Source organism: Leptonychotes weddellii, chromosome 10, assembly GCF_054177405.1.
Source record: "Leptonychotes weddellii isolate Sample4059 chromosome 10, ASM5417740v2, whole genome shotgun sequence".
Lineage (NCBI taxonomy): Eukaryota > Metazoa > Chordata > Mammalia > Carnivora > Phocidae > Leptonychotes > Leptonychotes weddellii.
In genome coordinates this window covers 94,675,451-94,701,786 of record NC_138378.1, presented here as the reverse complement: position 1 = coordinate 94,701,786, position 26,336 = coordinate 94,675,451, and the positions used below count along the sequence as shown (strand labels likewise).

The following is a 26,336-nucleotide window of genomic DNA, read 5'->3' as shown; positions in this document are numbered from 1 at the left end:
AATCATCCCAAAACGTAGTGGCTGAAAACAATTTATTCTCATAATTTTGTGGGTGGGCTGGGCACAGCTGGGCAGTTATGCTAGTCTCACTTATTTGGCTATATTCAGCTGGTGGCTGCACTGAGTTGGAAAGTCCAAGAAGGCTTTACTGGTCCCTTGGTGTTCCTCCTGTGGCCTCTTTCTCTTCATAGGGTATCTTGTCATCTGGAGGTCTAGTCTAAGCTTCTTTACAGCATGGTGGCTGGCTTCCCCAGAGAGAGAAAGCAGAAGTTGCCAGGCCTTTCACGACCTAGGCCCCAAAATAGCACAGTGGGACATCTGCTGCATTCTCTTTGTCTAAGGAAGTCACTAGTCACAAGGTGAGGAGAAGGGAGGGAGACTTCACCTCTTGATAAAAGGAATGGCAAAGTGTCATTGCAAAAGGCCTTGGGATGGGAGAAATCCTTGCAGTCAGCGTTGGAAAGAATCTACTATACTCTCTCAACACAGCACTATTAAAAATAATGAAAGCAGAAAGATTAGTTCAAGAGAAAATTAAAAACCTCATTCATTATTTTACTAATTGTTTTCTCTCTTTTGATCATTGGTCTAAGTTTGGTCTTTGAGACTCTTCAACTTTTTAAACCCACAACAGAAACTATTGTGACGATTTGGAATCGAAGTTGCAAGAAAATTTCATATTTTGTAGCTTATGTATTGGGAAGGGTCAGAGAAATATTTTGATGAATTGAAAGAAAAAAAATCTTATAGCCTCAAAGTAAATGTTCTCAGGAATAAACATCTATTGGGTTGGACTGGAAAAGATTTTCTTAGTTTTTCCATTTGTGAAAATTGCCAACTCAAGGCACAAAAAGGAAGAGTTGCTATACCAACTGTTCAAATAGTCCAACTGAGAGGAAATGAAATAACAAGTTCTGAAGTTTATATGTGAATATGACAGTTTTTCTCATTTAAATACAAAGTATTAGGCAATGGACTAATAGGTGAGTTGAACAGAAATAAGGAGACAGAAATATTTCTAACTTTTATTAAAATAAACTAAAGAACATATTCAGGTTGAGTTATATATACAAATGTAAGGTCACCAAAGTATTTAAGCCCATATTTAGGTTTTCCAAACATCTTCAGCTAAATTTTTAAAATATTACGTATATTTAACATAATAACTAAAACTGCTTTGTAGTGAATTGTTTCTGCGGTATAAGTTGTCATTATGCTAATTATTGTGTGCTAATTAATATTACAGCTACAAGTTCACGCGGTTTGAAATAGACCTGCTTCTCTACTAATAGATTCTAAAATCTTCAATGTGACAGTATTGAGAGACACGGTCAGTGACTAGTGTTCACAACAGAAAAGAAAAATTGTAACTTTAATAAATACAAGTTGTTTCTACTCCTGTTAAGTACGATAACCAAATCTCAGCTTGAGTAGATTACAGGTTAAATATAAAGTAGACTGAAACTGAGTCTCTGCTGCTCAAATATAAAACTGGTATAATTTAGACATATTTGTAGAATTTCCTTAAGTTACCATTTACTGAAAGCATTAAAAGTTTTGCTGAAGTTAGAAATGTCCTCAGTGTTCTTTGCCTTAATGGATATCTTAAATTAGTATTTCACAGCATATGTATCATTTCCCAGCTAATTAGAGTTATATATTAAAACATCAAAGAATGATCACATATTACTCTGCATTTTAAAAGCACACCTGTTTTATTTAATTAAAATTTAGTGATAATTAGCTTTAAAATCCACTCTAGTTTATAAAATTGAACCTCCATTAGTTGCAAACTTCTATTGACGTGATAGAACTAGCAGGGAGTGGTTGTGTGTATGTGTGTGTGTGAGTGTGAAAGCAAGCAAGCGAGGGAGAGATGAGAGATGGGGAGGGAGAGGGGGGAGACAGAGACACAGAGAGAGAGAGAGAGATCTAGCTCCTCTCTAGAAAGCCTCTTCTAGTGGGAGAAATGTCCAGGACAGAAACGCCATGTGCTATGGAGAATCATGGAAGTCCACAGCTGAATGGGAGCCCTAGAAATCACCTAGCTTATCTCTTCCTTTATTTTTCAAATGAGAAAATGAAGGCACAGAACAGTTAAACGTTGTGACAAGGCTACACGGAGAATTGCAAGCCAGTCAAGAACCTGGTGTCCTAACGCCCAGACCAAATGATAAGTCTATTATTCTTTAACCTACCACTGGTAAAGACTTTGTCTTCTACTAAAACAAGAATGAAGTTGATGAGTTCATGATTTTATTAGGAAACAAACACCCACACTCACACACACATACACACACACCCAGAACATTACTTTATCGTGTGTGGCATTTTATCTTTATGTCTTAATTGTATGCATCACACATTTATATGTAATGCATACGTATGCATTATAAATCAGAATCTGTGATTCAGTTAATACTTATACTGACTCCCCAATTTTTTCAAGATTTTAAGGTTTGTGCAGTTGTACGATCATTCCTCTTCTGGTAGTATGTTTTAATTAACAAAAAAAAGTTTTTTGGTCTTTTTGTTGTTGTTTTGTTTTGTTTTTTCTTTTGAGAATTCTGTGCCATTCAAGTTGTTCAGAAACCAGGATTGGAAATCATTGGTAGTGACAAATGAATAAGAAAGTGCCATCTTTTTGAACAACTGTAATTCCATGGCAAGTAAGCTAAAGAACCACAAAAAATCTTCAGAGTTGAGAATTTTTTCAAAATAACTTATTAATTTTTTTAGGTCTTGTAGTTTGGGAGATCTGCAGAGCAATGAAGAGCCGTGATATGGCTGACTTAGAAGGGGGATAGTCTACTCTCTGCTCACCTCTTTCTTTCCTGCCTGAGAGCTTTGTTTGCACCCCTTCCTCAATTATCTCCCTAATCCAAAGCATGCAAAAACCTCTTGAATACAATTTTTTAACAATTCAGTCTAGTTAAAATAATCCCCAAAAAGTGACCCCCTAAGAGGGCTTTGTGGTTGGGGGCAAGTTGGAACAAGTGCAGTCAAATATGACCAGGACTGAAAGGAGCCCAAAGGCAGAGTCCAAGCAAGTAGACTCCCAGGGCTGATAAAGGTCTAATGAAACGTCCTTTTCTATGGTGTATTTCCTTCTTCCCTGAAGCAGCAGCAGGAGCACAAAGAACTAAAGTCCGCATTTTCAATTCTCTGTAAAGTGCTCTGCAAACCAAATAAAACGAACTGCTTGGCTGCTTGGAGATTCTCAGGTACGATGTGGAAAGTCTGAGGAAACCAGGGTGCGAAGAGATCACGCCTGGGAGTGGAGAGAGGGGGAGCATTCAGGTGGTGCTGCTCACCATGATGGCTCAATACTTGGATGGCACCAGGAAAGAGCTATATACATAAATTAAAAAGCTTGAAAGCTGGCACAGGTGAGACAAGTCACAGGTGAGCCAGAAACCTCACAAGAATGTAAAGGAAATGCGTGGTTACAGAATTGTGTGGGCTTCTGTGAAGAGCCCGATGAGTTTTACAGAAGTCATTACTTAATTTGGGCACTACATGCTGAAGCGCAACTATCTTCCATGTGGCTGAGAAATGCAAGGGAGTATGTGCAGCACCGAAGTGAGAAACAGGCACTTAAAACAGAAAAGAGTTGTAGGTTGAGGTCTGTGCGCCTGCATGATTCCGAGGCGGGTAGCCCAGGGAAAGGGCCAGTGTGCAAATGTTACTCGGATGATTGTTTTTCTTCACGGTAAAAGGACTGCAACAGAGCACTTTCCTAAGCATTAGATGCTTTCTCCTCTTTCCCCCTCCCCAGTGATCTCTAAATGATGAATTTGTCTATGGAAAAAAAAATTGAGAGAGAAAAACGCCAGTTTGCAGTAATTCTTAAATGTAAGCAAAACTAAGAAATGACAGTCACCCTATCAACCGTTTGAAGCATGATTATAAGCAAAATGGGAACTGGAGTTGTGTGCTGTGTTCTGAATTTCTGAGTGTGTTTGTCTGTGTGTGTGTGTGTAATGTAATGTAGATATTTAGGAGAGCTGGAGCAGGATGAGTAGTTTGGCAATAAGAAGGCTTACATGAGGAGCGCCTGGGTGGCTCAGGCGTTAAGTGTCTGCCTTAGGCTCGGGTCGTGATCCCAGGGTCCTGAGATCGAGCCCTGCATCGAGCCCCGCATCGAGCCCCGCATCAGGCTCCCTGCTCCGCGGGAAGCCTGCTTCTCCCTCTCCCACTCCCCCTGCTTGTGTTCCCTCTCTCGCTATGTCTCTCTCTGTCGAATAAATAAATAAAATCTTTAAAAAAAAAAGAAGGCTTACATGATAAAAACACTATGGAAGTTAAAAAGAAATCTTTCAGCGAAGTTGCCGTTTATCTTTTATTTCTCATTTTCCTTGCTCCTGTGGCATCATTTAATTAAAAACGCAAGAAACATACAAATCTGAAGAGGCACATTCTTGATGATAAAATGACAAGAGGAAGACCAAAGAAGCTTAGAGTCACACTAAGCATGTTAAATGGCCAAATAAGCCCATTTAGAATGTCCTTCCAGTGAGCAAGAAACCCCTGTTGAGATGCCATAATTCCTAAGTAAAGAGATGCTCCTCCCGAATAACTGAACAAGATTCTCTAGCAGTTTCCACAGCCATGTTTATAAGTGCAATAAACTTTTAGAGGTGAACAGAAGATGTTAGTGTGATTTCCTAAAAACAATTTATGCTTGGCGTATAGTGCCAGATACATGGCATTTCTTGGAATTATGTGTATTTGCAAAATTTGACAACGTTCAGGTAAGCATGCCAGACCCAGGAGCAGAAAAGAGTTAATGAAATAATCTTAATAGTTATTGAAACATCACTATTTTGTGCCTTTATGCCAGGCAGTGATAGACAACCCCATGCTATTATTTTATATGAGTTCCTTGCTAGCAAACGAAAAGCCCCTTAAACAGACTGCCTCATTCTTTGATGTCTAAGATAAAAGGCATCTATCATGATGTTTCAAAACTTATAAACATATATGTATATATGTGTACATATGTATGTATGTATTTAGGTGTATCTGTCAAGTGTACTTGGGAAAATATCCCAGTGTAAACGGGGCTTACCTACTGTGGTGTTTTGTTTGTTTGCTTCCTCTTTTTGGTGGGAGACACAAAGAAGTTAACTGAACGACAATCTTTCTGTTGTTGGAAGCACTTACAAACCTGATCTGCTCATGATACACAAGTTTAGGGCTGCACAAGTTCACACAGGCTATGGATTCAAAGGTTTGGAAGAATATCGACTGTGAACTAAATATTTAGGACACGCACCCAACAGGATACATCTAGGTACTGAGATGATCGAGCCAGGAAAAAGAATAAGAAACGATGATGTTCCAAAGGACAGCATTAGAGTCAGCAGTCGGTTATCATAGGGCATTATGTCATGAGGATGGTAATTCCTTGTAGTTCCTTATTTGCTATGTAAATGTATGGAATTTTCTCTGACTTGCTTTAAAATTAGAATCGTCAGTGTCTCATGAGACAAAGTAGAGTCTGCCCTGGAATCGAGGGATAAACCTACATGACATTTCAAGGTTCCCTTCCTACACCAATATAAAATTCAGCATTACTCAACAGACTTGGTTACAATAAGCGTGAATTAAAATGCAGAAACATAATGTCATTCCTTACACAAAAACAGCTAGGCAAGCTATTTGATAATGCTCTAAGACATTATGTGGTCAGGTAAACCAAAATGACATATGTAAATCTTTTCCAACAATCAACGTACAAGCCCACAAACTCTCACTATAAATTGCCTCGGGAGGGGCTGCTCTGATGAAATGGAAATGTCTCCTCCATATGTGCAGTTTCAGACTCTATAACATTTAAAGAAAATGTTCTAAAAGATAAAGTTGGCATGTAAAAAGCACGGGCAGAGGAATCAGTAATGATCAGAGCAAAACAATTCTAGAAGGCATCTTAATTTTCATATGGCTCATTTGCATTTGAAACACTGAGAATTCCTATCTCTTTTGTACAAAAATGTGTACATATTAAATTACTTTCCACTTGAAAGAACATTTTCCTAAATGTTTGGAAGATGATCAAATTTTAACTGGAGGACTTGTTTTCTTCCATCAGGTGTGGGGGAGATGTGGCTTCCTGGTATGAGAGGCAACAGTTGATTCTAATAGCAGAACAAGACAAAAATAAGAAAGTAAATGGAAAAGAATTCCTATTTGTACAATTTGATTTAAAGATGGCAAAACAAAAAGGATACATATGATACAAAGATGTCAAAAGACATCAATTTAAAATCAAATAGGGTTACCTTTCCAAAAATTGTGATATTCTGATACTTGAAAATTAGGTTCTATTACTTATTCTAGGATTCTCATGGATGTAGCTGATTTATTTCAGTATGTTTATCTCTGAGTATCTAGTCCGTGTTTAAAAGTTAGATGCCCCCCAGCTTTTAGACAATAATTTCAAGAGTCTACATTCTACCTATCTTAAATTTTTAATTTTAGGATATTAATTTTAGGATATTTGACAGAACAGTAAAGATTTAAAACCTCTTTACTATCAATTTTAAACAATATTTAGTCTTAAGGAAATTGTTGGTTACTCACTCAGAGATCTAGAAGTTGGTATCCAGGGGGAAATTTGAACTCACAAAGTGAAACCACATTGAATGGAAAGATCTTTTTGAATTTTTAGTTTATTTTCTGATATGATAAAATGTTTAGGGAAGAGGCTCATGTTCAGAAAGAAAACCAGAACCTGAAAGACATCCCTGCCTTTCTCCTGGCCTTGCTCTCCAGAGACTTCACCTGGTGGCCGGAGATGCTTAGCCATGGTCTCAATGGTGGGGGCTCTAGTAAGGCTTCCTCCTGAAGTGGGAGAGGATGCAGTTGATGAAGGACTGAGAACATGACCTGAGTTCTGTAAATGAGATTATCTAGGTCTATGCTGCTCTTTGTGCTTCTTTTCCTTTTGGAGAAATAAAGTTCCCGATCTGCATCAGCTGGGCTATGGGGTATGAAGGAATGGGGAACACAGCTGTGAACGGGAGACTCCCAGGGAGAGGAGCATCGGCACCTCCTCAAGGCAAGGCTGGTAAAAGCGCAGTCAGGAACCAAGGGCCAGGATGGGGTACTGCTGCTCTTCACCCTCCCAGGCCAAGCAGGGGGAATCTGGTGACATGTTTTTTTTAAGGAGACAGTGTTTTTACACACAATTCACCCTGTATTTCAAACTGCTGCCTCAGACTTATTTGAGCAAACCCTAATCTTTTGGTTAAGTAAAGTGCATTGGGCTTGACTTGCAAACGCATAACTTAAAACAGTAAAAGATAAAATGGTCTATGTAGTAAAAATTTGAAAATCATCTTAACATGTCGTCTTGTTGGTTAGTTTGATCTTTCTCTCTCAACAAACTTCGATTTTAATTATTAAAATGGTGGAAAAAAAACAACCACCACCTGCTTTCTTCCTTTATGGTAGACATGCTAATGAGAAGATAAATGACCAATAAGTAGATCAAAGGTGGAAGCTGAAGCAAACATAGAATGGGATGATTGTCCGTCTGGTAACTTGAAAGTTACATCTTTGTTTATTAATAAGCAATGTTCAGCTATTTATTTATTTGGATAATATTTACTGAGTACCTTCTATAGGTCAGACACTGTTTTAGGTGCTGGGGACACAAGATGAAAAATAAACCCCAAACCAAAACAAACCTACTTCTGTGGGGTTTATGATTTAACCTCAAAGTTTTTCTGAAACCAAGTAAAGCAACAGTCACCTAAGAAACTGCAGAATCAAGGTTTGTCATATTCATCATATTATTCTACTATACTGGCACATTTTAGGATAGAATTTGGTTCTTAGGCGTTTGAGTTTCATCTCTTAGTATTTGCCAGAGCTTGTCCTTGGTTTTGAGGAAAAGCTTAGGGAAGGTAGGCTTAGGTGCCTGCCATCGGTAAAAAGACGGGAAGAGTTGAGTTTCCTTTATGGTGTGTCTGGAGGCGAGAGAGGGTCCTGGGCTTTCCTTGGTAACGTTCAAACTCAGTCCTGCTGTAATCAGGGTTTTATTGTATGAAGTTGTTGTATTTTGGGTATATGAACTATCCAATCAGCATGGCAAAAAGTTGAGCAATACTTTGATTCAAGTATATTTGGAATAAGATTTTGCAACAAACTTGGATATTTTCATAGTTTTTTTTTTTTAAGATTTTTTTTTTTTTTTTTTTGCGTGAGAGAGAATGAGAGACAGAGAACATGAGAGGGAGGAGGGTCAGAGGGAGAAGCAGACTCCCCGCTGAGCAGGGAGCCCGATGTGGGACTCGATCCCGGGACTCCAGGATCATGACCTGAGCTGAAGGCAGTCGCTTAACCAACTGAGCCACCCAGGCGCCCGGATATTTTCATAGTTTTATGGTTTTATTACATCAATCACCAAAATTTATTAAGATAAACAAATACAACTAAACCAGTGCAAAGAAAGGTCTTGGTGTCTACCTAGTCTCACTTTGAAAAGTAGAAAAAGAAAAAAAAAAGAATCATTTTTATAGCACTTTAACTTTTGAACAGAGGTACCTGCTGGCGTCTTCTGTTTCTTACTTCAGTACGTGCTTTTCTTTTAATTTGGTCCTCGTGAAAAGAATCAAAGTAGGGGCTCTCCAGGAGTTGGGCACAGGTTAATCTGTCATCAGGATTCATCTTCAGACACTCCTTTGGAAGAAAAGAAAGTATTAAAAGGGGGGCCTATTTTGTTACTGTGACCTGAAACTGAAAAACTTGTTAGAGCAAATATGAGTTTAGAAAATCTTCAGGTTTGTATATTACCAAGTACTTGAAACTTGTTAATAACTAGAATTGCTTTTCTTTTGCCATTTCAAAGTCTTGAGGGTAGAACTGAACATTCAGTGTCCCTGGAAGGGGGCTACAACTAGAGCAGGTGTTTCTTTTTTCCCCCAAAGATTTCATTTATTTGTCAGAGAGAGATACAGAGCACAAGCAGGGGGAGGGGCAGGCAAAGGGAGAGGGAGAAGCAGACTCCCCGCTGAGCAGGGAGCCCAATGCGGGGATCATGACCTGAGCTGAAGGCAGACACTCAACTGACTGAGCCACCCAGGCATCCCGTAGATCAGATGTTTCTACCAATGACACCTCTTCATCACTTGTCAAAGCACATAGTTTGCGTGACACTTCAAGTGTGATCCCGAGCGTGATCCCAGGACCAGCTGCATCAGCATTACCTGGGAACTTGTTGTAAATGCAGTTCCTGATCAGTCAAAAGCACTGGGGGAGGGCTAGGGCTACTAGAGGCTACTAGAAGCCTCTAGCTTTGCCTCCAAGAGAAGGGAGGACTCTGGCAGCATCGGGGCTGGTGGAGTCCCGTCACAAAGATTTTCTTCAAGAAGCCCTGATGCTCTTTGGCCAGAAAATGGGGCTTTTCCCATGAAGAAAGACAGATTATGATCCATAAGAAATTAGAACAGCCTTAGAACACCCAGGCACAGGAGACCTGAAATTTCCTGCCTTACGGCCATGAAAGAGAAGTAAAACTTATCAACATAACAGACTTAGTTTGAGGCATTTGGGTGTCCAGATAATTATTTTGACTGAGGCTGCCCTGTCGTGTCCATTCCTCCCTAACCCCAGCTGACCTCAGGTCTCTGAGATCCCTGCAAATGCTGCCACCCCTATAGTCTCACCTGCCCTTCAGAGCCGTGTCTGATTGGACCTGGCTTTAAGTAACAACCCTACTCGGCATAATCAGCATAATCAGATTCACCTGTCCCTTCAGAGCGTCACCTGCTCCAAGCAGATCCCACCCCACCCTCATGTTAATGATCCATACCATAATTAAGTCTAACTGCTATTGGGGGTCTGTCTCCTCAAAGCCTAACACTGTCAGGACTGTAACCAGCACAGAAAAACTGATATTCCAGGATTCTGAATATAAACAGTAGTGGTCTATTTCTTCATCACTTCGTTCTGGCTTTTGCCTCCATCATTCCACTTAAGTGACTCCTGTTGTTCATACCTATGACTTCCATATTCATAAATCCAATAGGTAGGTCGTGTTCTCATCTCCAGTGTTAGACGCGACTGACCACATCCTCCTCCTTGAAACTTCCCTTGGCTTCTTGATGCCTCCCTTTCCTTCTCCTTACCTCGTGACCACCCCTTCTCAAACCAGCCTGTGTTAGTTTACCTTCTCCACAATGGGTGGGTGGAACTCCTCCAGGCTCAGTCCTAGGCTCTCCTTTCTCCTCTCTGTTTCTAGCTAATCGCACTGATTCTTAAGTCTTCAATTATTAAGGTTTATCAGGGACTTCCACATGTATATTTCTGGTCCAGACCTCTCCTTTGAACTCCAGACCCACATATGCAGTGGCCTACTTAACAGTTCTGATTTGTCTCAAGGGCACTGTTACGGATTGACTATGTTGAAATCCTAACCCCCAATACCTCATCATGTGATCTTATTTGGAAATAGGGTCTTTGCAAATGTAAATGGTTAAGATAAGGTCATACTGGAATAGGGTGGGCCCTAATCCAATGGGATGGTGTTCTTACAAGAGGGAAGACACTACAAAGACAGACATCGAGAAAACACCAGAAGACAGAGACAGAAATTGGAGTTCTGTCATAAGCTCAAGAATGTCTGGGGCTAACAGAAGCTGGTAGAGGCCAGGAAGGATCCACCCTAAAAGCTTCAGAGAGCGTGGCCCTGTCAACATCTTGATTTGAGTCTTCTAGTCATCAGAATTGTGAGAATAAATTTCTGTTGCTTGCAGTCACCCAGTTTGTGGCACTTTGTTACAACAGCTCTAGGAAACTGGTACAGATATCTCATGGTTGCCGCCCTCCTCTACTCACTCCCCAGATCTGAATCATAACGAAGTCCTATCAGTTTTATTTCCAATCATATGTTGAATTCATTCACTTTCTTTAATGGGCTTTCAATCTATTGAAATCTGGTCTACTAAATACCTATGGGTTTTTAGTTTAAAGAACATTTTTAGATTCTAAGAATAAGCTGCTAATGCTGAGCTGTTCCTTGGGCCTGGGCTAGAACTATATCCTATTTTGTTCTAGGAGCAGTGAGATGAATTGGGTGGAGTTGAGGCTTCTGAGTTGTTGAGCCTGGATTAATACCTTTCTATACACCTAGAGGCCGATGAATTCTCAGAGGTGTTGTTCCCTGATCAGAGTGTTCCCAACCCAGGAAAGGTTTTTATGATGAAGGACAAGAAATTGGAACTGCAAAGTACATGTCAGGATCCTTTTCTTGAAACTTCAGATGTCAATAGAAAAGCCTTAAAAATATTTCCAAGAGCCTACAGACTTCTTCTTTGGCCAGATTAAACTAATACAGTGATAGGATGTTATGGCTATGAAAGCAACTGAGAAATAAATAATACTGTGTCTGTTGTCTCAGTTAAAACCAAATGAGGAGAAACACACAAGCTCTGCCATAGATTGGCTACTCCATGCCACCACTGACTTTGGCACCGTCATTGGCTGGCACTTCATGCATTTGAGCAGGCGCCTGCATAGATGATGGCCTAGTCCCATGGGATGACTACCTATTATAGTAGCTGGTTTTTGTTATTAAAGATGTCTCAATTGCAATTAGTGAAAGAAAGCCTTCCTTCATCTAGCCTGGGGTAGAAGTCTAGGAGAAAGGGTGTGACCCACGGAACAGCACAATCCTTGATGCACTTAGAGAATCCTTGGGTCTCAGGTCAGACATTACAGGTATAAATCAAATGGTTGAGTGACAAAACTAGCTTCATCCAGAACTGGGCAGGCAAACAGGCCACTTCACCTTTGGAGCTGAGGACAGGGAGTTTGTCCTATACCTTGGAGTTTTTCTGCCCTGGAGTTGCCTTCCAGGAAGTTTTCTCTCTCGTTAGTTAGAGAAGTAACTAGCAGAAGGCTCGGCCTACACCTGAGAATGGGTTGGGTTTGCGGTGCTTGACAGATACCCTCCCCACAGGAGGTCTTGCTAAATTGCAGATGGGTCAGAACAACCTGTCCAGAACAAGGTTGGGAAATTGGAGTTCTAGGACAGGGCCTGCAGGGTGCTGGGTTAAGGCAGGTCAGAGCAGGGAGACAGAGAGAAGGCAGCGGAGGGCCAGTGAAGTACTGGTCAGTGCAGTCTGAAGGCACAGAGGTGTCAGGCTTTCAGGAGGACTCAGACCAAAGGAATCCAGCACCTTGGATAGCACCTTAGCAGTGACCACCATTAGCACAATGGCAGGTCTACACATTTGACTCTAGGTCATCCAGGTGGCTCTGCCTTCTAGATCAGATGACTTCTGAGCTAGGCTGTGTACCATAGTCACCTAGAGGGATGTTTAAAGATACAAATTCCAAGGTCCTATACAGAGAGATTTTGCTTCTGTAACGCTGAGGTTAGATACTGGAATGTATATTTTTAAAAAGTTCATTCTGATGAGTCGTCATTCTGATGAATAGTATGGAAACCACTGCTATAGATAGAACTTAATTGGTTGCTAAAGATAGATACCTTTACTGATATCTCCATCCGTATTCCACTAAGAGCTTTCAGTATCCACAGTGGAGGTAAGAGTCACATCTTATAGCATGGGTCAGTTGGTCAAGCATGAATGGCAGACTAGTCATAGGTGAATTTCTTCTGCTTTTTATTAGAATTTATCCTTTGTCTGACTATTTCTTTTGGGCCTAGTGAAAGAGCTATATCTGGTGTCTGCATGTCTCTGAGTTTGCCTGGTCTACTAATTTAAAACAAAAAAAGATTTTAAATTTTATTTAACCCAATGTATCTAAAACATTATCAGTTCAACATGTAATTAATATCCTAGAACTTCTTAGTGAAATATTTAATATTCTTTTTTATAGTAATTTTCATAGAAATCTAGTACATCTTCATTCAAATTAGCCATATTTCAAGTGTTCAACAGTAATAGGTAGCTAGTGACTACCATATTGGACAGTACAGTTCTAGACCTTCAAACATTCATCCTCATAAATTTCCATAGTCTGAATATACTGACATAACAGTCAAATTTCCTAATAAATGCAAAAGAAGTAATGGTGTTCATCACAGCAAATTCTAATTATACTCTTCTGTCTTTGACTAGTTTTAATGGATATGTTAGAAAGATTACTACTTCAAATACTGATGTTCTTTAACCATAATTATTTTACAGTTCCTTATTATGTTGAATGACTAGTTGGCATTATTTGCCCTACTGTCAATCCCTCCCAGAGTTACCAGCTTCAATTATTACAATTTGCTGTCAATAATGGTTATAATTAATTCTTAAGTACCTGCATGAAATTCAAAGACATGGGATGAGCATCTGAGAACTTTTCTTCAAGAGTTTCCTAGAAAACAAAATAAAGAATTTCAATGCTACATAACAACAAAGTTATGTTTATTTTGAATATATTAGAAATAAGAACACTTTGGAGAAAGACCTCCCCTAGTAGGTTAGATAATTCCTTTTAAGGACTTTTTTTAAAGTCCTATTTTTATATAATTTTACACTATAGTATAAAGGTTTAAAAGACAAAAACTGGAATTATTTTCTTAATTTCACAATGTCTTACATGTCTTGCAATTGATGCTTGGTGAATGTGAGTTCCAAATATCCCTGAAATCCTACAACATTATTTTATTTTTCAAAGATTTTATTTACTTATTTAACAGAAAGAGAGAGCACGCACACACAAGCAGGGGGAGCTGCAGGCAGAGGCAGAGGGAGAAGCAGGCTCCCCGCTGAGCAGAGAGCCCGATGTGGGACTGGATCCCAGGACCCTGGGATCATGACCTAAGCCAAAGGCAGATGCTTAACTGACTGAGCCACCCAGGTGCCCCTACAACAGTACTTTAATATCTGTGCAGATTTACTTATGGGGATGCTCTGAGCATTAATGAAAATGTGTTGAACTACATGTGTATGAGCACTATAGAAAGCAAGAGAATGATAAACACAAAATTCAGAATAGTAGGGAAGGAAGAGAATGGGATCAAGGGAGGAGCACATAGGGAAGGGGAAGCTCCAAAGATAATGGTAATAGTCTCCTTTATGTTTTTTAAATTTTTTTTTAACTTTTCTTTTCTTTTTTTTAAGTAGGCTGTTCCCCCAGTGTGGAGCCCAACGCAGAGCCTGAACTCGCAACCCTGAGATCAAGACCTGAGCCGAGATCGAGTTAGACGCTCAACCAACTGAGCCACCCAGGTGCCTGGGTAATAGTCTCCTTTAACTAGGCACCAGGTACTTGTGAATTTGTATTTAAACTAAACTGTTACATAAATATTCTTTTGTAATTCAACCTCTAGCCTTGTTAATTCAATTTTAACCTTTTGTTATATTTGTTAAAGCCTTTAACAAACATAGGGGCGTCTGGGCAGTGCAATTGGTTAAGCGGCTGACTCTTGGTTTCGGCTCAGGTCATGATCTCAGGGTCCTAGGATGGAGCCCTGGGTCGGGATCCATGCTCAGCATGGAAGTCTGCTAAAGTTTCTCTCTCCCTCTCTCTCTGCAACCCTCCCACTCGCTCATTCGTGCCCTCTCTCTCAAATAAATAAACCTTAAAAAAAAAAGCTTTAACAAATATAAAAGAAAGAAATCTATAATATATCAAGGTATTACATGAAATACCGAATTTAAAATGAACAAGGTGTCTAGAAATAGTCGGGATTGTTCGAACCTCGGATTGTTCCCACAGCCATAAATCATGATGTGGCTTTACAGACTTCCCCATCCCTGCTCCACTCTCGTACCAACACACAGCCCGAATGTGGGCACACACCTCTTCTGACAGTCCTTTCATTCTATAGGCAGAATTTAGACCACTTGGAGCTTTAAAAATCATAGCCCACGCTTAGGTGACACAGACAGATCAATGTCTGTAGAGACTAAGATGGCAAGTAGTCATGGACACATTCCCAAAGAAAGGCAAAGACCACAGCAAGAGCATAGCAATGATCAGTGTGGTCTGGAGTTTTGATTTGGGTACAATGAGGGTCATTTTGTAGAATGACTTTCCACATGAAAATATCCGCTGTGAAGAAATGGTTTTTATGGACTTGGGCTTTGTTTTACAAGCTGAAAAAATAGAGAAGACTACAGTAAGTACTGTTTAACAACAGATAATTATTTCAGGGGAAGGTGCTGAGCGTTTTGACTAAAAGGATCAAGGTATTTATGTAAGGAACTAAATATAGTTTCGCTTCAAATTTAACATTAAGTTAATCTTTGACTAGATAGGGCAAGTAGACTTTTAAAGCATTCTCTTGGTTAATTTATGCTGTTTTATATAACTTCTTTGATCTGTCTCAGTGTGCCAGAAGGAAAACAGGACCCAAAAGTACAGATATTGTGAAAAATACCCCTTTAAAGAAAGTTGCAACACAAATAATAAAACGTCCAAGATTGAGCAGTTTACCATGTCTTCTGGCTCAGGAATACTGATGCCATGGAAAAACTGGTTACTTTTGAAGATAGACTGATGTCTTGGGATTAGTTTTCCTGCAAAATACAAACCATGTAACTCATGACAAATTTAATAAAAATAAAAGTGTTTAAATGGTTAACTTCTGAGGTCCAGATACACAAGAAATACTGAGCCTGATCATTCCTTCCCGATTCGGGAGGAGCGAGTCGCTGCAAAAACAGGCCTCCTCAGGGCAGGGCAGGCCTCCCATGCAACTGGCTTTACCACAGGCGGCTCAGTCTGCCACTCAGCCCCCCCGCCAAACGCGGAGGTCAGAAAACCGTGCTCAGGGCTTTACACATGTGATCGCATAACTCTCTCACAGCAGTTGCTATTTTTAATGAGCAAAATGAGGCTCAGAAGTTCAATAACCTGCTAAATTTGCATGGTGATTAAGAGACAGACGCAGGATTCACCCTCAGGTCTGTCTCATGTGTGCTGCATGTAAATTTCCACAGTCCTTCTGGGAAATCAATCAAACAATATATACTGAACGTGTGGCCTGTGGTGCTCCTCTACCCTACATTTTTCATGCTGTAGAATTCTCCGGAAGAATGCACTGGAACCAAACAGGGACCTGCATCAGACCACACAGCAGTGCTTCCATCGCCCAGCAGCCGGGCTGCCGGGACAGGCCAGGGGCAGGAAATAATAAACACCCATCGGGTGTGTAGATGTGTCGCTTTCCTTGTGTCCGTGCTGCTTCGTGTGAAGCTGCAGCTGACCTTCTGGGTCATGTCCTCTTCCAACTGCCACGGATGCTGACACATGGTGGAAGCTTATGAGAGAGGCCCCCTGAGTCCCATTCCTGCTCTGCATGTAATTTGTAGGACTTCAGGCCAATCATGGAAGCTCCCTGAGCCTCAGTTTCCTCATTTGTAACATAGGCACAATTAAAAATGTTATACTGATCTTAATGGGTTTTTCTTAAGACTGGAAGAGATGATGTGTGCGAAAGTAACTTGTAAATTCTCAAGTGCTGTACGAAGGAGCAGAGTTGAAGAGTTGCAACGGAGACAGTATAGCCTACAAAACCTAAAATATTTATCATCAGGCCCTTTATAGAAAAGTCTGCTGACCCCTGCTCTAGAGTAAAGGGGGGGAACCCCTCCTTTGCAGTGGGCAGAAATGACATTTGATCAAATATCTCTTAGAGTCTGTTCTGTGCAGATGACTCACATCCTTGTTCCTATCTTAGCCTAACAGGGAAAGTAAGTGGATAGTTTATCCAAGGCTAATTGACTTGACTTGGAAAGGCACCTGAGAGCTCCTCACTGAGCAGAGTTACGGCTCCACATGGAGAAAATGGCTGGACTTTGGTGACAACCCAGCACAAGCAACCGAGTAGCACTTCGGAGAAGCAAGAAAGCTCTTGTTGTTCATTACAGTGATGTCCTATCGCTGTAACAATCGAGCAACTCTGGAAGCCATAAAATGCAACTCCTACCCAGTGTTCTGATGATCAGATAAAGCTGGTCCACATCTGATTTTCCAGGCCAGAGTGGCTGGCCCGTCAGAAGCTCTGCAGAAACGCAACCAGTGGCCCACACATCTACAGAAGAACCGTACTGCGTATCTCCCACAAGAAGTTCAGGAGCTCGGTACCACCGTGTTGCCACGTAATCGGTGTAGGCGGCTCCTGGAACTGCAAATGCGTCAGTCAGATCGGGGTGGGGGGGGGGTCACATTCCCGTGACACGTGACCTACTCCCGGGAGCAGGTCAGGCATTCGGGCAAGCTACAGTAACTCCGAGGCCACAATACTCCTCACTGTTGTGGCAGCGAGGCACCAGCTGCCCAAATACTTCCGCTGTGCGCTCCCAGGGGTCCCTCGGCTTAGTTAACATCAGTCTCATCCCACACAGAGGGGGGCGGGAATGAGGATTTCTGTAGTGGAACCTCAAGTTGAAACCAACTTCCAGGTGCACTGTGAAGCTACCTGCGTCTGTCCTACCAGGAAACTGGTTGTGTGCACACCCACCTTGCGGTGCGTTGCTGCTAACGCGTGTTGTTGCCTGCCGCACAGTTCTAGATTCAGGGAGAAATCGTGATCTGTTCTCCTTTCCCTTTGGTTCCCCCTGTCGGGGATGACTTCCTTTTTCTTAGCACTGTCTGAAGCCGCTCCTTAATTTTCTGCTTACTCTTCTAGTCTTACCAACCCCACGGGATTTTCCCGACCTCTCTGGGGCACAGTAATGTCTCCCTCCAGGGAACCATCTGCACCCTCGCTTTGGTACTTCCCTGCGAACCATCTCGTATTATTCTTTTGTTTCTTTTACTTCAGATAGTAAGTGCATGAAGAGCAGAAATGCATCTTATAACTCTTTTCCTCTACGAGGCAAAGCACATAAATATGACATCCAATAAATTGGAGTGGAGTGGAGCGGAGTTGCAGTGCACACCAAGGTACTGGCTAAAAGGTAAAAGTGAACTTTTCCTCTTTGAATAATCACAATGTTTGTCACACTTAGCATCTGTTCAATATCTAAAGTAAGAGTTTATATCATTTCATAATCATCTGAATTGGATAAGGGAAAAATTGCTACTTACTCAGAATTCGTGCAAACCCAAAGTCACAGATCTTGATTATTCCTTGCTTAGTTATTAGAATATTTTCAGGTTTTACGTCTCTGTGAATACACTGTAAGATAATATTTGATTATTTCTCTGAGTCATCAAAATGAAAGCATAATAAACATTAAATATTAGTTTAGATGATAAACATATGAGATAAAAACAATGTTTTTCCTTCATTTTTCTAAAAGTTCTTTAATTGGCAAATTTTCACTCATAAATCTTATCACACCAAAAGAAGAAAAATCAAAATGCTGCTATATAAGCAAAGAAATTGAAATCATAATTGTTGGATAAGAAAACTTTTTTTTTTTTTGAGGTCATGTCATACAATTATTTCTTCCACATTTTACTGGTCTCTACTTAAACTGCAAGAGGTAAAGCCCTAGATGAGATTAGACTTGATGTATCTTGATGCCGCCCAAGAATCTCAATTCAGGTTGAATAAGTATTGCAGATTTGAGAAACTGGAAAAACATTTGAATGATAACAAAGAAAATTTGCTTAAAAATTGGCTTGTAACTAGAGTGACCATATTATTTATCACCCAAATTGGGATGTATGAAAGGAGCGCTATTAGTAATTACGCCAGGAAAACAGGACCAAACCACAACTGTCCTGGGTAAGCTGGGAGGTACAGTCACCTACTTCTCAAGAGACGCTGAGCCTTCAGCATTGGGACGAGGACCACTGCCATTCTTCCTCAGCACTAAGCTAACCTGGGAGGATTAGCAGCTCTCCTGGGATATGACCACACAGCGCTGTCTGCCAGGGTCTGTCCTGGGAGAGCAGGACACCCCCGTGAGGCGTTCCCCCCTCACAGAGGCTCCCGTTATTCCTCTGTAGGCAGAGACCTTACAACTTGCTGCATCACTGTAAAGACCCTGAATGGAGCACGTACTCCTTGCTGGATGTGCGAGGGCCACACTGGGGTAAGGAGGCAGGCAGGCTGCATGAGCTGCACTCCTTGTTCTTCCAGAAATGGCTGCTCCATGGTGTGGAGGCCCTCCAAGAACACGGCTCAGGCCCTATTCTTCAGCACTTTATCTTTCCAGTTCTTCCTCCCAGACAAGCCAACGGATAAAACTGATGTTGTTCTTCTGCAGCTCAGCCTTCTTCTAGAGCCTCGTCCTTTTCAAGTCCTTGCATGTGAATTATTTCATTCCTGCCACAATCTTGTGACTGCAGGTGACCACTGACAGGGTCTCTGGATTGACTGTCACAGTAATCTGCTCCTTTTGCCTCATTCCTCTGCTGTGCTATCAGTCCCTGTATATATTCCTGCCACACTGACAATTCTGAAGTAATTTTTCTTTGCTTCTATGGTAGCTATCTGGGAAGATAAAAGGCTGAGTCCTAAATTCATTTTAGGTCACAAAAATGGCAGTGGTAACAGAAGCTCGTTCCTAGTTAGTCTCAATTATTGTCAACTGTCTCATAATTTGTATGACCAACAGAAGAAACTTCTAGGCCTCTTTAGAGTCCTAAGGCCTTTGATATTAATTAAAAAAAATACATTGCTATAATATAAACCAACATAGTTTTGAGGTCCTACCGTTTAAGCAACACATTTATGAAACTTGGATTAACACTCTGAGTCCTAGTCACAATAGTTGGTGATTTACTAGGATTAGGTTATGTTCCTCAAAAGAGTCTGCATCAAATTCTAAAATTTCTGGACTACGTGTGGCATTATCAGGCAAATGGACTTACACTGACACTTGTCTTTTGGTCTACTTAAATATGATTTTTGGACCTAGTGCAAATCCATGCAAAATTTTTAGCAATTTATTTTCCAACCAAAAAAATACCAAGGCAAATGAAGTACTGATGTGTCCCAAAGAAACAGAAAACTTACTGGTGTAGATGCAGGTAAGAGAAGCTACTAATGAAGAGGAAGAGGATACTGAAGAAAGCAAAAGAGAGTAAAAATGCCTGGAACAGTAGGAAGTCAAGCACGGAGAACGGAAGCCGCTTAATCCTACAACATTCGCTTTCTCTGCTGCAAAGCCACACTCTGTGCACACTTGGCAGTGCCTCGAGCAGTCAGTTTGCTTTCCACCAAACACCAAGAAGCCTGCAAGTCAGTGTGACACAAGCAGGGTTTTGTTTGTTTGTTTGTTTTTAAATAACTTGGGTTGCATACACAGCTTTTAGAAAATGTTCAAGTTGGGTTACTGTGGCTAATGTGTAATCTCATTTTTACTGGCTCACAAGTCAACAAGAAGAGGTACCGTGACCCTCAACTTTAAGAAACTCCAGAACTTTCACAAATTGCTTCTTGTAATACCTGATCAAATAAGTTTTTTTTTTTTTAAAGATTTTATTTTTAAAGTAATCTCTACACTTAGTGTGGGGCTTGAACTCACGACCCCAAAATCAGGAGTTGCACGCTCCACCAACTGTGCCAGCCAGGTGCCCCTAAATAATCGGTCTCTATTATCTGAGAAGGTTGTCCTCTTGAGGTTTAGAGATGGTTACTGATACAGCAGTGAGGAAAAGGACCTCCTTCTTCACAACCAGAACATTAGTATGAACAAGATGATGATGGATGTTGCAGCCTGATACACATATCTTGGAAGTCACTGTAGTTTTGTCATTTTGCAATGGACTTCTTTTTGTCTAATATATCAGGTATATAAAAATCCATGAGTTCATTATGATACTAAATGGGTCACTTCAGTTAACTCATTCTAGCAATATTAGAGGGTAAGAAAAAACAAAATGAATAGGTACTTTCTTAAATCCAGTGCTTGTCAAAATTTAATGTGCACATGAATCTCCTGGAGATCTTGTTAAAATGCAGATTCTGATTCAGTAGATCTAAGGTGGGCCTGAAATTCTGCATTTCTAATGAGCTCCAAGGTGATCCCTATTAATAAGGCCTAATCCCTTATAACTTTAACCTTCCTTGTCTTGGTTAGGATCACCACTCTGGAGATAATAAGGTAGTCATGGTCTCCATAGGTTGAAAGCTGTGAATTTTCAGCAACACCATTGAGTCAGATTGCCTTTTCTATTCTTTGAGAGTATCATGAGGGTTCCTTTAAAAATAAGGAGAGGATAAAGGTTTTAGATGTAGTATTGTAACAGCTTACATATGACCTAATTTTTTTCCTTTGCACGCATTTTAGTAATAGATAATATTTAAATAACTTGGGTTGCATACACAGCTTTTAGAAAATGTTCAAGTTGGGTTACACAAAGGCTTACCATAGCATAAGAAAATGAGATAACCAGAATTCAGAAGTAATTCCCATGTTGGAGGAGGGAAGTTTGAAAAATTATCCATTTTTAATAGAGGTCATGGGTTATCAATTGGAGGTTTTAAAACTTAAGATACAGAACGTGATGTTCCGAGCAGAGAAATGATGGCAGTTGCACTGAGCTATAATAATGTTTGGGTCTGCTGGGAATAGTAAGTCACAATCAGTAGGTAAGTTGATTGACTTCATTCATTCATTCATTCATTCATTCATGCAGCTATTCAATAAATACTTATTGAGCAAGCACCTGTTATATAAAAAGATCTATGCTAGGTGTTGAAGAGATACAAAGATAAATCAGCCCAGACGTTGCATTCAAGTTTATAACCTAGTACACAGGAAAGTGTCTGACTATATAGAGATAAAGGACAAACACTTATGGTAAATAGAACTTCAAAAAATCATTTTAATTACCCATAAGACTCCTACAAGAACCTTAGGTAAACTTTAATACCTCTGATAGCATGGTAGAAAGTAACAGAGACATGGTTTTATTTATTTTTTTAGTTTTTTTTAAAGATTTTATTTATTTATTTGACAGAGAGAGTGAGCACAAGCAGGGGGAGCAGTACAGGGAGAGGGAGAAGCAGGCTCTCTGCTGAGCAGGGAGCCCAATGTGGGACTCGATCCCAGGTCCCCGGGATCATGACCTGAGCCAAAGGCAGACACTTAACTGACGAGCGACCCAGGTGCCCTGGGATGTGGTTTTAATTCAGCAACATCTTTAGTAAGTATTTGAAAGCATTTGCATCATGAAAACCAGGCTTATGTATCTTGTGAACAGTATTTCTCTATATTTTTTATTTTTATTTTTTTTAAAGTAGGCTCCATACCCAGCATGGAGCCCAATGCGGGGCTTGAACTAACAACCCTGAGATCAAGACCTGAGCTGAGATCAAGAGTCTGATGCTTAACCAACTGAGCCACCCAGGTGCCCCAACTCAATACTTTATTAATAGAAAATATAAGCTTTTGATTGATTCTACAAACTCTTCTTTGACTTTCTTAAAACTAAAGGAAGCTTCCTCTAAGTATTGAAATTTATTTCCATGATTTTGCATTCTTTTCCAGCAATCCTAGACTATGATAGACATTATGCTGGCATCAAAATTTACCATATGGTAGTCTGTATCCTTGCCTAGGCATTGCCTCTGTCTAGGCACCAACTCAAAAGGTCTAGAGTTATTTTTTAAAAACTATCATTATAAAATCGGAGGGGGAGATGAACCATGATAGACGATGGACTCTGAGAAACAGACTGAGGGTTCTGGAGGGGAGGGGGTGGGAGGATGGGTTGGCCTGGTGATGGGTGTTAAGGAGGGTACGTTCTGCATGGAGCACTGGGTGTTATACACAAACAATGAATCATGGAACACTGCATCAAAAACTAATGATGTAATGTATGGTGATTAATATAACAATAAAAAATTTAAAAAAAAAGAAAACACACACACACACACAAAACAAAAAACTATCATTATAGCAAAAGTTCCCAGAAGCCAACTTAAAGAAGCTCCCACTGGCCCAAGATGGGATAATTTGAACATCAGAGAGAACTATCATTGCAAAGGATTGAACACATCAAATATATAAGATCCATGAGTTTGTAATGATGCCTACGTTCCCCTAAAACCTTCATTGTTCATTCTTGGAGGTTGCTAAGATACCAACTTATCACTCTGAGTATTGACAAACAAGGGAAATAATCACACCTTTATCTTACTGTATTTTACAGTAGCCAGAGTCTGTGAGGGTAGGTTCTTCTTCATAGAATTCAAATTAATAAATGCAGAAGAAATAATAGAATTTGAAAATCACCATCTTTTAACCCTAATGAAATACTAGACCTAGGCAATTATCATCAATGAAGGCTAAAGCCATCAAGTAAAAAGGTTGACCAGGAAACTCATAGTGGAGAGGATCAAACTAAGCTCCCGAAGCCACTTATCTATTTCAAGATGATCAAAAGTGGGACAAGCTGACATAAGCCTAATGATGTTGACGCAAGAAGACATGTACAGCATTACATATGAAATATTCTTGCCTGAAAAACTGAACCTGAAATGATCGAGTTTCTAGACACAAATACCAATTTACTGGAAATACAGGTGAAAGAACAAGTTAAATGACACACAGGAATCAAACAGCCGCAATGATTTCTAGAACACAGTAGTATTCAAAGTGTGTTTCTTGGACCAGCAGCTTCAGCATTAACCGGGCAAATGTTAGAAATGCAAATTCTTGGGGCCCTACCCCGGACCTATGGAATCAGAAACTCTGGGGGTGGGCCCAGAAAACTGTATCTTAATAAGACCTCCAGGGGGGTTGATGCATGCTCAAGTTTGAGAATTATGGGTCTAAAAAACTAATGCTAAAAAAATTTTTTTAAAGGGATACTGGAAGGGGGCCTCTTAAAGAATAAAAGACTCAAAAAACATAAAAACAAAATTAAATCAAGTGCCATGGGGAGTTACACCACTGCTATCCAGCAAACTTATTTAACCCAGTTTAAAAATGGTCACAGGAATCACCAGTAGGATGGCAAAAGGAACACTGAGTTTACACAAGCTTTTAATTCATAAGGAATTAATAATTTGGAATGGAATTCAAATGGAAATTTGAAAAAAAAGCCATGGATTACGTTTCCCATATTCTGTGACTTTCTTCCTTTCCTTCCATCTTTAGCTCTTTAAGGCGATCCCTGAGCTATTTAGAAGAAAAGAAGAAATTGACAAGTGTGTGGGAAAATGTTACTTACGTTATGTTTATGACAGAAATTAAGAGCTTGAAGTGTTTGCCATAATACACTTTTGATCACTCCATCAGCAACTCTGGGGGAAAGAAAATTAAAAAGGAAATGAAAACTCCTAAGATGGGGGGGGTCAGGAGAGGGAGCTGGGGCCAGAAAGGGAGTGGGTAGGGCTTGCCGTGGCCAACAAACATGGTGAAAAGGGTGTGCTGGAGATAGTTTTTTGAATGTGTTCATGAAAATTGCTTTACTGTGTAGTTTTCATTATAGATACATAATTTTCTTTCGTAATTTGAAAATTTTAGATCTGTAGAAATGGCATATGCTTATCACAAAAATCCAAGCAGTATCGCAAAGTAAAGGAATAGAAAGTGTTGACTCAAAACTTGCTACCCCAAACTTCTTGCTGTAGTATAAGTGGCTTTCTCTTCCGGCACCTCTGTTTCTTTCCCTCTCTCTGCATTTACTTTTTTTTCCTCTGCATTTACTTTTTAACTTTAGCTTTTTTTTTTAGAGACGGGGAGAGAGAGCAGGATTGGGAGAGGGGTAGAGGGAGAGGGAAGAGTCTTAAGCAGCTCCGTGCCCAGCACAGAGCCCAATGTGGGGCTCAATCTCATGACCCTGAGATCATGATCTGAGCCGAAATCGAGAGTCGGATGTTTAACAGACTGAGCCACGCAGGTGCCCCTTTAATTTTAGATCAATGCATTCATATGGCTCAAAATTTGAAGAGTATAAAAGTATATCCATGAAGAACTCTTTCTTATACCTGGCTAGTCACACATTTCATTCTCTGCAACTACTCCCCCCTCTTTCAGGAAGCTTGTATGCATAGAGGTACAAATACCAATGCTTTCACATCTATTTCATGGTCTTATTATATGGATGTGTCATAATTTACTTACTTAGTTCCCATTGGTGAGCAATTAGGTTGACTCAATTTTATTCCTAGAAACATTTCAATGAATATCCGTAATCGTCCATCCTACCGCAGTTGTGCAATTATCTTTTTAAGGCAAGTTCTAGAAGTGGGATTTCTAGGACCAATGGTAGGCACATGTTACATTTGGATCCTGCAGATACGACCTTCAGATAGACCTAAAACCTGGTTTTGCAGGAAGAAAGGCATACTTGAAGACTGACTTCCAGCAGTTATGGTGGTAAACACACTCGAGTACATGCTGTAATTGTGTAACAGTTTCTTACACCTGGTGAGCAGGCAGGTACACAGCCAGGGGAGGCCAGAAGGAACACATATCCCATAAGAATGAGAGGCCGGGTGCTTCTTGTCCCTGTAGGATCCTGGAAATACTGGAAGGTATTTTCCATTGCAGAACTGGGGATCTGGGCAACTCACATTTTGTCTGGGAGTAGTCTACTTTGTGTAACCATCTCTATAAATTATAGCAATTACACTCCCTTTAACTTTCTGTTGATATCTTTCCATGGCTCACATCACTGTCCCATGATGGCGACTTCAGTTGCATATTGCCCACTGAACATCTGTGCATTCAAGTCCCTGTCTCCTCATTGTCTTGCCAACACCCAGTTTTGCCAATGTTATGTTTGCCAAAATGTGGTTAAACTAAAAAGATAGCTCATTTTGGTTTTCATTGGCATTTCATTAACTATTAGTGACTTTTGTTTTCACATGATTATTGGACATTACATGTCTTCTTTTCAGTATTTCCTGTTCATGGCCTTTATGTCTTTTTTGACTGGCCTGTTTACCCTTTTTAAAATTGATTCATGGGCGCCTGGGTGGCTCAGTTGGTTAAGCGACTGCCTTCGGCTTGGGTCCTGGGATCGAGCCCCGCATCGCGCTCCCTGCTCCGCGGGAAACCTGCTTCTCCCTCTCCCACTCCCCCTGCTTGTGTTCCCTTTCTCGCTGTCTCTCTGTCAAATAAATAAATAAAATCTTTAAAAAAAATAAAAATTGATTCATGAAGACTCAATATATACTGGAGTCTGCATTTGTGCTGCAAATATTTTTACCCATGTGTTGTTTGTTTCTCAACCCTCTTCGTGGGGATGGGGTGGCTGTTTGCAGAGTTTCGAAAATCTGAGACACAAGATGTCTTTTGCTGTCTACTGTAAGACTTTTTTATTTAAAAAGTTTAAAATGATCGAATATTCCAAATATACCCATTACTTGGCCTTAATGTTTTATCATACTTGGAAATTTAAATCGTATGTTTAGGTCACTTTTAAAAACTAAACTCATCCTGCAGCTGTTGTGGGTCTTACAGAGGGATGGGACAGCCTCTGTATGACTCAGGCATCGAACC

At 40.3% G+C, this 26,336-nt stretch overlaps 1 protein-coding gene across 1 annotated transcript in view; it reads right to left on the bottom strand.

The window, feature by feature from the left end:
- Positions 1-1,013: 1,013 nt before the first annotated feature.
- The window catches only part of CDKL4 (cyclin dependent kinase like 4), a 40,515-nt gene continuing 15,192 nt past the window's right edge, over positions 1,014-26,336 (bottom strand). Inside the window, exons 3-9 of the mRNA XM_006728029.3 lie at positions 24,058-24,130; positions 18,010-18,100; positions 16,907-17,104; positions 15,412-15,494; positions 13,288-13,344; positions 8,554-8,688; positions 1,014-6,140 (exon numbers count right to left, since the gene is read on the bottom strand). Of these exons, the coding sequence (XP_006728092.1) occupies positions 6,039-6,140; positions 8,554-8,688; positions 13,288-13,344; positions 15,412-15,494; positions 16,907-17,104; positions 18,010-18,100; positions 24,058-24,130 (739 nt within the window). The 3' untranslated portion in view covers positions 1,014-6,038. The remainder of the gene's footprint in view (positions 6,141-8,553; positions 8,689-13,287; positions 13,345-15,411; positions 15,495-16,906; positions 17,105-18,009; positions 18,101-24,057; positions 24,131-26,336) is intronic.